The 15,051-nt window shown below is 35.9% G+C and overlaps 1 protein-coding gene across 1 annotated transcript; it reads right to left on the bottom strand.

Annotated features, from left to right (window-relative positions):
• Window positions 1-2,577: 2,577 nt before the first annotated feature.
• On the bottom strand, window positions 2,578-7,918 carry LOC128207312 (transmembrane emp24 domain-containing protein 10-like). Its single transcript, XM_052910162.1, has 5 exons — window positions 7,631-7,918; window positions 5,928-6,048; window positions 5,634-5,704; window positions 5,187-5,313; window positions 2,578-4,238 (listed from the first exon to the last, which is right to left on the bottom strand). The coding sequence occupies exons 1-5, from the start codon at window positions 7,808-7,810 to the stop codon at window positions 4,117-4,119; spliced, it is 621 nt and encodes a 206-aa protein (XP_052766122.1). The 5' UTR covers window positions 7,811-7,918; the 3' UTR covers window positions 2,578-4,116.
• Between the last annotated feature and the right edge of the window lie 7,133 nt (window positions 7,919-15,051).

Genomic DNA, 15,051 nt, shown 5'->3' with positions numbered 1-15,051 from the left:
AATTATCTGATTATTTTAGTTCCTGCGAAACTGAAATACGTACTTTCAAATGCACTTTTCCGTTAAATTATAGGATACGTCAATCTCGGTAATTTTTAGCATTTATGTAAAATTCAGCGCCTTTGAAAGGTTCAAATACCTGTGTATTGGACTGTGCGATATTGCCTGTTTATGGCCCTTCTCGGCGGGGTATTGATATCTGATCGGCAAGTTATCCATCGCTTTGTCCATCGTTTATGACATGTTTAATTGTTTAATAATATAATTATCATTTTATACTTACGTTTTATAGACATTTGATCACATACATTTTTCTGTTGTGCATTAGTGTAGTCTAATTACAGCGTTTTACAACGTTGCAACACCGTAGCAAGAACTGGATATAACAAAGAATAGTTAAATCATACATGTGGTGTGACATGCAGTTGATGCAAATATAATAAATATGTATATGGTAAAACGGGAAAAACCCATTAAAATATATAGATTTCATAAACGTGTGAAGAAATAAAACATATGCATATAAAATAATGATACATATGTAAAACCAGATAAAAAAATAGTCGAAATCTTGTAGCACATAATTGTATCTTTCATGTAACATGACCGATCGTTTTCTTTACCCTCCGACCGTATCTTTTATAGCCCAAAGTAAAAAAAACCCCTCTTTTTTGAGCAATTACAGGAAACATAACTATTTGTTTATGCCTAATATTCTAAACAAAAATGATTTATAAGAATACAAAAAAGAAAGCGTTAACAATGTAAAGGATTGATTCCGAATAAGTTCAACAAAGTAAATAATTTATCATAATTTAGGATTTACTTTGAATCGAATTTTAAAATAGATTCTGTTAGTATGGCCTCGAAAAATATAAGAGTTTTCGTGATAACAGCGATGTATTGCGTCTTGCACAAAATTTGCCAGTGCGTTCCAAATCAGACATTGAAAATCTCTACTCGGGCATCCTGGTTGCGCCGATGCTAAAAATAGCGTTCCTGAAAGTTTTGAACATAAAGTTATGCGCATTGCGCGTACGAAAGGGTCTTTATTCTTCTATTTTTGAGCATGATGCTCAATTATTATTTTGCCGATGCAGCATGATGCTCTGCCGATGCTGCTTCAGCCTGCCGATGGTGCATAGGCTTTGCCGATGCTGCATCGACTTATTTTACATAAGCCTGTACGAAAGGGTCTTTATTGTTCTTGAGCATGATGCTCAAGTATTATTTTGCCGATGCAGCATGATGCTCTGTCGATGCTGCTTCAGCCTGCCGATGCTGCATGGGCTTTGCCGATGCAGCATCGGCTTATTTTACATTAGCATGATGCTGCATCGGCAATAAAGACCCTAATCGTACGCCATAGTTCGCACCTTCGTTGCTCGCATGTCTGACCCTCTTCATATGGTTTATAGAGCCTTCTCAAACGTTCCTTAATGAAAACCTTGCAGACGAATGCTGAGGTCAACAGAGACGCCACAATCTTGGAGATTCCACAGTCAGTAAACAGCACCCTTGTAAACAGATCCATGGTCCGGCCTACCGTGGCTTTGAATTTTTCTAGAAGGACATTATATAGAAGCGGAAGCAGACCAGAAACGTCCAAAGAAAAGGTGCAAGATTTGTCAATAATGCGACATCGAGTGGCGTTACCAAGATGCCGCAGAACCAAGCCTTTAATAATAATATAATTTGAAATATATCCAAAAACCCGCATTAAAACCGGGTTCAGATAGGATCGAAAATGTGACAAAATAGTTACGTTGTGTGGCTTAGTTTTTTACTCGAAAATGTGAAATGACTCATACATTTCATAATAGGCATGTGATTTAATTCCGTTCGGCAATGATAGGTTTCAGAATGAGGGCCTTACCATTTGGAGACTAGACCTTGGACAACCTGAAGTTTTTTCAATATACTTATATATTTGTTTTCTATCGTTGCGGAATAAGTGTAAAAGATGTGTCAAGCTCAAGTTTGACGGTAGTTGTTCTCGAACGTTTTTAGCCATGAAGAGCCTAGCTCGCCCTTTGGCAGCCGCCTTGGGTACGGCTGCCAGCTGGCAATTGACAGCCAGCTAACAATTGGCAGCCAGCTGGCAGCCTGTACACAGCTAACAGTTGGCAGCCAGCTGGCAATGTACAGCCAGCTAACAGTTGGCAGGCAGGCAATTTATTTTAAAAGCAAAATACACCTAGGGTTAGGCTAGGGTTACGGACATAGATTTTATAAAAAAAAAAAGATTATCCAGCGTACATTCCAAAATCATCGTAGGACATTAGTGAACATATTTGTATAGTGTACTTAACTCATGAAAGGCAAAACACTTGTGAAAATTGACAGTGTTCATTGCAACAGACATTTTGAAGAAGTTTCGTGAAGATAAAGTAAAGTGTGGGTTGTCTTATTTGTTGAAATTTACAAACAGTTGACCTAGTGCCTACATTTTGACTATACCAATAATCGAGTGTGACCTAGATTTTATAGATACATATACAAAAACAAGAATTCAAGAAATCTTGATGTCCAATATATATAATGTTCTAAATGATGAAAAAAAAAAACAATTCAAAACATTCTTTACTTTTAATTCTTCCATTTTCACGTTGTTATGGGTTTATACAAAGGGAATGCTGAAAACAAATTATCCATTTCACTCAAGTTTCCCTACATACGTAAACACGCCACTTTCCCTCAGTGACAATATCAAACACACATCAAAATGACTTAAAATACAAACCAAACAGCTGAGTCAATCAAATGCATACATACATGTATAAATATACATTATGTACAAACAGGACAATGATTAAAAGAAAAAATATATTATGTACATCTCACAAATCCTTGTAGATACACTGTGCCTAAACATGCACTGTAAGATGACAGCATTATCATGACTATAATTAATGTAAAATGTGTGGCCTATCAAAATTTAGAATAGATTTGCTTTACTCTTCTTCACTGCAAGAACACAAGATGAACACTTCTGCTGAATTAGTCTCAATGTAATACAACAGTAAATTAAATGGCATTATGAAAATTATTATAAAATATATATTATGATAAAATCTAACTTTATGTGCTCCTGAAGCCAAATTTATTTATAAGCAATAGGTTTACTTACTAAACAGTGCAATGAAAGGGAAAATATACAATATTTAAAAATAAGGTTGATAATTTGCAAGATCGTTTAAAAACTAAATAGTATTGCAATTTGAAACAAGAAATAGAACAATAGGTATAAATATACACTCTCTTCATCCAAACAAACATGATCGACTTCCATTGAAAGGCACACAAAGATATAGGGAGTTTTTTCCTCCATTGGTTGACATATCATGGTACTTGTGAAGCATTTTTCACCAAAAAAATCAAAACGAATTTAACCTTAAATGTAAGACCTGTGGCCATTGTAATTCTAACTAAAAACCTAAAATTAGCAAGTAATCAATAAGGTATAAATACACTTTTGCCTTGTTCCTATTCCATAACCATAACCAAACTTTGAGCACAAAAATTTACTAAAATGTTTTGTATATATTCATGATTGCAATGTTTTGTAAACATTGAAATAACTTGCCACCAAATTTTCTATAAATCTTATTAGGTTCTCGTGTCTTTAAACCCCATCAATTGAATAAAATACATGTATACACATACTCTGCTTCACACAAATAATCAGACCATGAGGTGTTTTCAATATTTAAATACATTATTTCTGCACTGTACAATATCAAATTTATCAATCTTGCACAAACTATGTAAGCTAATTTCATAATTTCAAAAACTTTTCCTAAATGTAACGATGATATGGATACCGTTGAAGATGTAAGCTGCATGTATGTGAGATGGACCGGGTAGCTTATCAACGAGAAAACAACAACTTACCCTTCATACAAGTACAATTACGTTTTCTTGTTCACAAGAGATGAAATACTTCAAATAATATGAAAAAAATTAATAAGTGATTTGAGTGCATGAATTCCTTATATTAAACACATTTTGCATTACAAAACTGAATGTTGAATTTGTTTTCTTTTGTAAAATAATTTGCAATATGCTCGTTGATAAGAAAGGCCTTGATGTCCCTGAATGAGCTCTTGGTGGGCTTTATTCAATGAGTTTCTTGGCCTTGAAGTATCGTCGAAGATATAGCACCTGCCAGGTGGCCAAGCCGAGAAGACACAGCATTGAAAACAGGCTAAAGTACATCACTCTGGAGTGGGTAGACTCTGAAACAAGGTAAATGAATTTATGAGTTTCCAAGGATTTAAACATTTTTAAAATTATACGTAAAAATAAAAAAAAAGTTTTCAAAGGAAAAGATCACACTTCAGAAGTCAACATTATACAACATGGACTTCAATGCAAAACTTTATGTCTCAATCATATTTTTGTTAGCATTGATGGAATTTCAATTAACCTTTATAGTTTTGTAGAGCACCATGGTAAGGTGTGTCACTATAACGTTTGCGCAGCAGCTCAAATCTCAAGTCAAGGTCACACTTGAAGGTCAAGGTTATATGTTGGGGACTTCACAGCAACATGTTGTTATTATTAATGGGAAATCAATCTAAACATAATTGTTAAGCTTCATTTGAAAGTGTAGTTTGGCTTTTGTCATCTCATTACATAGTTGAATGTCATATTTGGAGGTCAACGTTGCACAATATGAATTTGTTGATGAATTGACTATTAAATATGGACTAGATGACAAACCGAGGATAGTTATTGTTAATTGTATTAATTTTGTTATTCTGCAGACTATGAACGACGGTTAAGTTAGAATACTGGACAGATTTTAATTAGAACGTTCCCAATTTGAAACACAATATAATTGGGATTTGCGTCCAAACCCAGTTGTGTTACATGTAAGTCCCAGTTTAGATACAACATATTATGTTTGAGCTGTTAAGATCCTTATTGTCTCAGACAAGTGCATATGAATTTCAATAAAAAAGCAATACTGTGTCCAGTTCCATTTGGTTTACGCAAAACCACAACTTCAAAGCAGTGATATTTGGCAGTCATCTCTTATTTTTGCAATTGCTTCATAGCATATAGTGGATATGATAAGCTTAGATTGGCTAACATTGACTCTGACAAGGAAAGATCTGGAGCATTTGTAATGTTTCTGTAACACCACTTGAAGAAGATAAAAAAAACCTCCCTCTTCCTACCATTTGTATCTCTCATCTCTTCCTCCCTTGCCCTCATGTAGGCGAAATCATCCACAATTGATTTCGAGAGATCTTCCAATCTTCGCAGCTCAACTTCAAGAGGTTTCAACTTCTCTGCCTTAGCGAGCTGTAACATATCATATATTAATTGAAACTTTATTATTCATTCATCATAAAATATTTTTGACACATGCTCAATACTTTAATTCTTATTTATAGACCTGTTATCAAACTGATGCACAGGTTTCCAACAGATCGAAAAAGAAATTATTCCTTAAATAGATTTTACAACATATTCATTAATTCACCTAGCTCTTCTAAAAAGTTCAGGAAAAAGAGACTTAATAAGGTTGATACTCATGCCCGACAACGACTATGACAAGATAGTCACCAATAGACTGATGTTCTTTGCAGAATCCCATCTATCTGAATGCAAACAGTACTTACATCATCATAGCTCTTTGCCTCTACTCCGTGCTTCATGTCCAGAGATACGGCTCTGTCCTGACCTTGGCCTCCTGAAAATGATAAAATCATGAACCGAGACTCAATAATCAGCATGATATTACAAATGTATTTTTAGCAAAATATTTCCCCACTTAAAGCACAGTACAATGTACATGTTAATGTTAATGATTTGTTTTACCTAAAAATAACTTATTTATACAGAAAAATAACTTTGATTTGTACTTGCAATAATAGTTGTTTACATTTTGAAACTCTCCCAAAACCAAGCATTACCTGCTGCCATTTTGGTTTCAAAGCACACTTCAAACATGTCATATTCTTCTGTTGTAAATGCAAACTTTCCCTTGGATGCATCCTCTTTACTGTACAGTATGTGACCCTTAGTGTCTGTCACCTGAAATCAAAACACACATGAGTACTGCTCAGCAAAGTTACAAAATTAGCATTTTTTCTCTTATCTTAATAATTCCTGTTATCTACCGGTACTTTATGTTGGACATAGAATCGGGATTTAATCATGCAAGCACATGCAAGCACATAGCTGACTGTATGCAAATACACAGTTACGTAATGAAATTTTGACAGATTTTGAAATAAAAAACTGAAGGGGGGAAGGAGGTGAAGGGGTTAATATGCTGTCCCTCATCCATCTGTGTAATCCCAAATTGTCCTGTCATGTGTTGTTTAAATTAATTTTCACAGAAAATTGTTGATCAGATTTACATGTTTTATACTAAATACTTAGAGAAATTAGCCCCTTTTTAAAAAATAAAATTAACCCTGTTGAACCGGTCCTGCACGGTCATAGGAGTCCAAATAATTGTAAGTCGACAGATTTTTTTATGATTTTTTATATGGCAAATCCTTCACGTACAAATTGTTTTGTACCAAAGTGGGTAGTAATTCCGCTAGGGATTCCAGGTTAAAGCAAATTGCATCTATAATATATCATAAAAACAAGAAATATTACCAGATAATGTTATTTTATATTAGTTCCGTACACAAAAAAAAAAAATATCCAACGAATGGTTATGAGTTTGATGGGTTTTTCTTCATTTCATTCTGTCAAAACATAACGATATACACATGAAGGGCACCTGCAAGGCTGCAGTTCACAGTTTTACAACAATCGGAACACTTCGGCCATGGCCGAGTTGTTACAACTGTATTTACGAGGTCTATCACGAGGCTTGTCGGAGGTGGCCAAGTCATTAAGATTGGGTCGAGTTGTTCCGCTTTACAAAATTGTTGTCTGTGTCAGTCAAGTTTCGTTTAATTGGAAAGGTAAATCATTTACTGCTTGTTTTGTGCAAAATAGCTTTGCACATATAGGGTAAAATATGTATATAAACCTTTATTATCCATTCTAAACATAAAATATCTCACTAAATACAATTTCAATATTCCCCCCCACACACACACGTTTTTTGCACAAACCCGTTAAGACATTAGGGATTGGAAGAATCCTGTATAACACATCTATTATTTTAGACTAGGTCATAATCAGCAAAATTGAACAGGAAGGCTATACGGGAAAAAAAGATCAAAGTATCCCTCTTAATTCAGTTATCAGCCAACCAATTCCATCTTAGTTTTAATTCATACTCAAGAATGGTGTGGTGGCAGACCTACTGATGAAACTATGCTTAGGGCAGTACAGGTTGATTTCTCTGGTGCAATATGGCAAACCTTTATCCTTTGTGTTCCTCATTGAAAGCACATTTGCCCAAGAATCTGATTCTATGAACTGTAGAACATTAACATGACGAAAGTGACCATGTTTATTATTTCCAAACATTGCTAAATGTCGCTTAAATAAACAACAATTAGATTACACAGAACTGTTGCAATAATGGGTGGGGTACAGAAAATGCAAAATTGACATTTAAAAACAAAGGTGAACATATGTTTAGATATAATTTACATTGGGTAGTCAACAAATGATATTCATTGTGTAAGTGATTGTAATATCTTACAGCCAAGTTAGTTTTGTGGCCAGGGGCATCGTCTAAGACATATTCGCCGGTAACCAAAACATCCTTGTGAATTTCTTCTTTCAAACACTTCTTTTGGTTTGGAGATACATGAAACATTAAAGCGTCTACATTAACTAAACAAATGCCTATGATAAGGCACACTATATAGGTTATGTCCATTGTAAAATATAATGCAAATTAACAACACAAACAGAAATATTTGGAATTATTTTCATGCACGTTTGGTACGTGGCATTCGGTATTTTCCGTATTTGCTCGTACAAACACGTTTACTTCCGGACTCTGCTCCATTCTTTCCGATTGAATCAAATAAATGAATCGATTAGAAAAGTCGGATAAAATACTTGAGCCTAAAGAGTCTTATATTTTACATTTACACATGAGGTTTACAAACGTTTCTGAATAGTGCGCTGCAAACAATATTTTCAGCAAAATTAATGCAAAGCATTTCATTGACACAGATCAGCAGATCGCGACTCCTGTCATTTGATATATGTTCAGCCCGAGGAGCAAACCATAATTATGGTGACTGTTTCGTCTATGCAATTTTGTTCGACACAAATTTATGGTCGGTTCCACAACCGAGACCAATTCTCCAAACGTTTGCATTTTATTCCACAGCCGAGTTCGATACGTGAAAATGTCCCGACAAAACGGCCTGACCGAAGCAGAATCACGTTATATGATAAATAAGTTGCCATGAATGCTGTCGGAATAATCAAATGCCTCGGTCACATATCCGACTTTGACAATCCGTACGGTCTCCGTACAGTCGTAGCTTCTAGTCACATGCCTGGAGGGTTTTGTAGGGTGCAATTGCAGGATCATCTGTACGGACATCGCAGACAATTCGTGAAATATGAGAATGAATTCTTGACTTTATACCACATTGGATTGTCAATGTAACTGTATCTTACGGTGAACGAATTGCCCTGCGTGCCACGTGCGGACATCGCACGTCCCCCGTCTGGTGTACGTAGTGTACGTTGACTGTGTGCAACTCCCTGCAAAACAAACCGTGCGAGCATTGGCAAACTCTTACGGGCCTTACGGGGTGTTCCAGATCCGCGAGGACATCGTGCGATGCCCGCACAAGCTCTATTGGGACGCTTGCGAGCTGCCCCGACTTCGTAAAAGTCAACGAGCTAGGCGAGAATTCCCGAGCTCGGTGAGACATTTTTAACACTTTTACCGAGTCCCCGAGTCCTCTAGAAAATCCACATGATTCTCGCAAGAGTCAACAGTGTCACGGTACGGACTCCTCACTTCATGCTTAATTTCGACTGAAAACCTACTCGTACGTAGCAAGGATGTGACCCGGGCATAAGTCGTGGGTTAACTAATAGGCAAAACAATTTATCGATAGTTTAGTTACGGGGGTGAATTTTTTTACTGAAGTTTATTCTGACTTTAAGCCATACTTGATTTAATTGCCAATATGAAAACAAAAAAGCACACAAACAAACAAAACCAAGCAAGCACCAATTATACTGATCTGTAACTGTAAATCACTGAACGTTTTGCACTCTTACTTACAGATAAGATTCATCACAATAAATAATATTGTTTGATATTCCAAAAATGATGACAAAAATCTCACAAACAATTGTTCTTATGAAGGATACCGAGTTAATTTTAAAAGAAATGAGCATTAAAGGGACAGTACACCAGATTGGCACCAAAAAGTTTTTTTTCTGTAACGAATCTCAGGAAAATTATTTAATAGAATGTGTTACGCTTTGATATCATAATTGTAAAAAAAAGTTACAAAATGAAAAGAAAAAAATGTGTCGGAGATCGGGTTCGAACCCGTGTCACCAGAATTGCAGTTCAGTGTTGTAACCACTGTGCAATGTAGCTTGATTTGAATAAGAGTGTCACTTTAACTAAATATCGTTCTAAACATCATCATTTTTAACGTTCAAATCGCTCAGGAAGCTTAATGGTTACACATGTGACCTGCTGTATTTCAAACAAGATTTGAGACGACTGTATCAGCTGTAATTGTTCTTTTTAGATAGAGGATCATATCATCAAATAGATCACGTTCAAAAGTTAGCAAAGATCCCGTTAATCACGTTTTTAACTTTAACAACGTTCTGAACAGGCGGCCCATTGTTTAATAAATTAACATGAAATACTGTAACAATAGAAACCAACATATTCCTATTTGTTTTCTTTTATTAGGAAAGTGTTTTATGATTAAATAAAAATGAAGCTTCTGCCCCCAATGCTTCGCTTACACTATTTATATAGTTTCGAATGCAATTTTGGCAATGTCTATGGGATTAAATTGGTTATAGGATTGGGGGAGTGGGCAATAGTTCTGAGTGTCACTTCATATTATGTTAAATCTGGGTACCGAAGAAACAAATACGGACCAAAAAGAGGTCATAACCTGTTTTCATTTCCCGCAGCCACTGAAAGGGTTTATGGGTGCCAGTGTCGAGTGGTTTAGCTGCTATGTCAGAACACCAAAGCCCACCAAAAGAAGCTGAAAATCATCTTTGCCGCACAGAAACGACGCCCCAAGAATAAACAGATCACGAAATGAGCTCAATTAATGGCGGAAATTGGCGGAAGATAGCGCCACAAGCGGCCTCAAGTTCAAGTGCACTACGGACAGCCACGTCATCGGGGAGCATATCGCGTTCAAAACGCGATACGAAGTCCATGCGCTTCCATTAGTAAACGTCGGTGCATCGTTATTGGAACTTAAATACATGTAGATTGATACCGAAAATCATAAACAAACTGCGACTCAAGTCTTAGGATCTAATCATTTTCCTTTTCAAATTTGGTCCACATGAACCTAAAGATGACACGGCTATCCTTTTCCGACTAACAAATCACACCTTTCATCATCTTCTTCTTTTTCACATTAGGTAATATCCCTCTTAACATCAAATAAATAAAAGATGAAATGTCTGAGATATTCTTAACATGGCTACTAAAGTTGCTAGTTTTATATATAAGGGTGTTGTTTGTGTTTGTGGCGTTTTGTGTTGCTGTTTAATGTTTCTGGTTTGTGACTGTTTTTCCGTTCTATGTAAATGGCGTTGACCCTGTCATTGGACGGGGTTTATTTTAAAACTTTCGAGTATTGAATTTGTTTCTTTAGTGTGTTTTTTTCCAAACAAATAGTACAACACTTTGAAATAATTGCGTTTTGTTTTTCCTCTTGTTCTAAGTACATGTTTTGTCAGTTGAATATGTCAATCGACTACTTTCACACGGTACGAACTTTCTCTTACTGAAAACAGTCAAATACGAATGAAAGTTGTTCATGATATGTTTTATTCAATGTTCAATCACAAATGCAATAAATAACATTATTATGCAAATACAGAAACACAGAATGCATGCTGGTTGTCGTTTGGCACAGTCGGAATGTGTTTCCAGTAGCGGGTGGGGTAACCGAAAGTATGTTCGTTTAGTTTCCAATGTTCAGCAGTCCGCCGCTTTTCCCATCGGTGGGGAACAGGAACTTTATCAGGAACACGAAAATGAACACTGCAACGGAAATAAATAATGATTAATTTGAAAATGATTGCGCCTGTAAAACAAAAACCCACCATGATAAACAAGTTATAAAACTTGTAACTACTATACGAACTTTGACAAGGAGTTGCAAATGCATTTGCCTGTTAAATGCGATGTTGTTTTACCTATATGAAACCAAAATTTCAAAACCGGAGAGCAACGATGTTTAAAAGTCAGCTTACACGCACTTGTTACACGTTTTTAAAGTTGTCCAGAAGCCAATTGTATACAGATGGATAAGTCTTGGGTTTGGCTTAAGTTTGCCAAACTATTTTTTGATTGGTCAATATTTATTCAAAAATAATATTCACCAATGAAATCATTTAAAAGTCACATTACATCAATCAGATGTTTGGACACTAACATATATATGCTATCTTTGAACAGCTGTTGGTGTGTGTAAATATTATGAAATATTAAATAAATCAATAAGTAACTTACGGTAAATGATGCTGCCAAAAATTCCTTCAATGCTGTTTGAGCGTGCCACACCGCCACCCAATCCAAATCCTGAGTATCCATATCCGGCTGCATGACCGCCTCCGTATCCAACCATTACGGGATATCCGGTGTACATGTACTGACTTCCGGTGTTACTGGTGACTGTGTGCGTTCCACTTCCGTAACTTCCATAACACAGAACAAGACCAACGCATGCGCACTGGGCCACAAGAGCGAGAGAGATGAGCTTGTTCATTTTTTCTGCAAAAGAAACGTAGTTGAAACCATTGTTTTCATTAATAGGACTTCTATTCCTTTAACCTGCACGATGCGGAACTATTGGAGCCACATACTATTGTATGCGTTCCGACGCGTCTTCCGTTGCATTTGGGAAAGCTTATTATTTATACAAAGCTGAAATTTTCCTAATGTGCAAAAATGATGTTATGAAGAGCAGAATACTTGTTATTAATGTATTCGGTTAAGCGCACACAACAACATAATTATTTTTTTTAAATTTGTAAACGTTATTGTCTACAAAACTAGAAGAAATTTATATTTTAAAATTCGTTTTATATAAATACAAGTTCAAACTTATTTACATACTTTTATTAGAATGCAGACTATATTTTAAGGAAAGCATTTAAAACAAAACAAAAATAACGATAATAAACAAGAAAAATATATTTACGATATTTCCCTAGTGACACCGTGGTGTAACAATTGTTGTTGTTGTTAATGATGATGATGTTGTTGTTGTTGTTGTTGTTGTTAAGCTATTGCTTTTGCTGTCTATAGTGGGTTTCATCTCGCTTTATATACCAGGGGACAGTCCTTTTTGGTTCCCACTTCCGACCGATCCTCGTGACGCAAGTAGGAAGTGGGGGCCGCGCCTTACAAAGTTTCGTCAAAGTTTGGTTTTCATTTTGCACCCGAGGGTTCATAAATTGCGTATATCTTAGTACAATGTACAAAAATAAAGCCTTCTATAGTTATTACTCACTTTGTAACGATGATTGGATCGATACAACTTTATTTTAAAACCAATACTAAACATTTAAGATCAATGAGAACTTAGTGTATCATAAAAGTACGTGTAGTAAAATGAGGATATTTTGAAATATTCAAGTCGATGATGGCAATGAGTCGTCAAGACGAATTTGCTCTCATCACTAAAAATCATGACTGTTGTTTTGTCAATTATTCTATTACGATTCATGTGCGTGAGATGCTGCGTTAAAAATGATATTCCGATCTCCGATAATAAGGTCTTATTATGTGCATGTTGTATGGATATAACTTGTAACATTGTAAAATGACGGATATTTTGGATTCAATCTTGGAACATTGCGGTCATGAAATAATGACAATGATTCCTCCAGACTAGTGTATATTTGTTTGCTCTTAGGACTGAAAATTAGTTATTCTATTTCAATAGATGTGCTTGAGATGCTGCGAGACATATGATATTCCGTATCACCGATAAACTACATTTGACGTTCCTAATGTTATTGTAATAAAATCTTGAAATGATGTGCCGTATGTATGGATATGAAATGTAACATTGTAACATCATCGGCTAGTTATTTTTTTCTTCACATCTTAGTATAGTTCACTATAATATTCACATTTAGTTTTATGTCGTTAATGTGTAACATATCATGCCCATACTAATAACATATTCAGCACCTGTGATATTTTATCAATTATAGGATGCAATTTACATATACATATATCGCCGGTGTCTGCATGAGATTCTTGTTTTCAAAACTCGAAAATGCTGGTCTAAACACGATAATACATCATAAGAGAAATGGAGTAAATGTAAGATGTTTTTTTGAAAACGAAAATGACACAATTAAATCACATTTGAATCTATTCGACATACTACTGTATCACAAAAAAACATTTTGGTCAACGTAGAAGGAACACAGAAGACACCGATAAGGACGTGGTATGGTCTTTATGGACGTGAAGGACGTGAGCGGACATTGAACTTGTTAAAAAAACGTAGTGAATACGTGGTCGAACCAGGACGTAGTAAGAACTTAATAAGAACGTATGTATTAACGACGGCATGGAACCTAGTTTGAACTGCATTCTCATCGCGTTGTCTCTGGGTTGTCATTGCGTTCTTGCTACGTCAATGAAGTTCTCACCTCAACCTTTCCCCGCTTTAACTACGACTATGGTACGTTCGGGCCATGTTGTAGTTCTAAGGCCCCGTTTGGTTGTTAATACGTTCTTTCGGTGCTTAGTACGTCTTAGACGCGTTTGTATCAGGTTCCGTTAATTACCACGTCCTGTCATGTTCTGAACGGTGATCCTGTATAAATACGAGATTCAACTCCCCTATAGCTTCATTTTATACCAACACTAGATATGAATGAAAAATAGGCCAGTTATAAAAAGAACACGGTAATTCCATCTCGATCACATTTACAAATAAACTCAAGTCATAAGAACGTAATGAGGACGTGATAAACACTTGATACATGTAAGTGGCGCAATCTTCCTGGTCGTAGTAAGAACGTACAAAGAACGCATTGGACGTAGTGTGATCGTATTTAGAACCCATTGGACGTGGTGTGCGCGTGAAGTGTGCGCAGAAAGATTGTACTTGAAACGTGTATGACGCAGTGAATGCCTGGCAGGGACGCAGTAAGGACGTTGTATGAACTTGAGTTAAGCATTTTTCAAGAATTTGACCGCGTTTTCGCTGCGTTCGTCGAAATTGCCAGGACGTAGAACGGTCTTTATGGCCTTCGTCTAGTGTAATGGGGGTATTATAAAATGTAATATTATTGTGCAAATGTTTTTAATAAGTATTGATATGTTTCTGTTTATAGAAGCCTGCTTTGTAAATATGATGTTTTCATAGCTTAAAATGGTGTCATTATGTGTAACCTTTTCTTTAAAAAAAAATGGTATCATTTTTTATCAAGAATAAGTATCAATAACTTACGAACTAAGTATCAAATTATTTACTGGCTTAAGTATCTTGTAATTTCGCTGAATGTTTGTTAGCTAAGAATGCTTGAAACCGGTTCTGATCATTACTGTATTTTTCAAAAACTTTCCTACGTGATGGGGCAGATCCCATCGCATTCAACAAACTGAGGTGTTACAATTCACGGAAACATTTCATGTGGACGGCTATATTAAGTTTGCATGCGTATAAATCTGAAAGTGCCCGAAGTACATGTACGATCCTGCTTAGGATGAATTGCAAATACTCAGCATAATTTCCCGGGTGGCGGTCACACTTGGCTTGTCAAAATCACCCAACCGCTCCATCCATCGGGGGGAAACGGTGTATACGGTATATATATATGATGACAGACTTGCTGATTCGCACGTTGCTCTAAATTACAACTGTAGTTAAGACTAGAGAAATGAAACCATATCCAATATTC

This window comes from Mya arenaria, chromosome 11, assembly GCF_026914265.1.
Source record: "Mya arenaria isolate MELC-2E11 chromosome 11, ASM2691426v1".
NCBI classification, from domain to species: Eukaryota; Metazoa; Mollusca; class Bivalvia; order Myida; family Myidae; genus Mya; species Mya arenaria.
The sequence above is the reverse complement of the archived record's forward strand: the minus strand, read 5'-3'. Positions and strand labels throughout refer to the sequence as shown.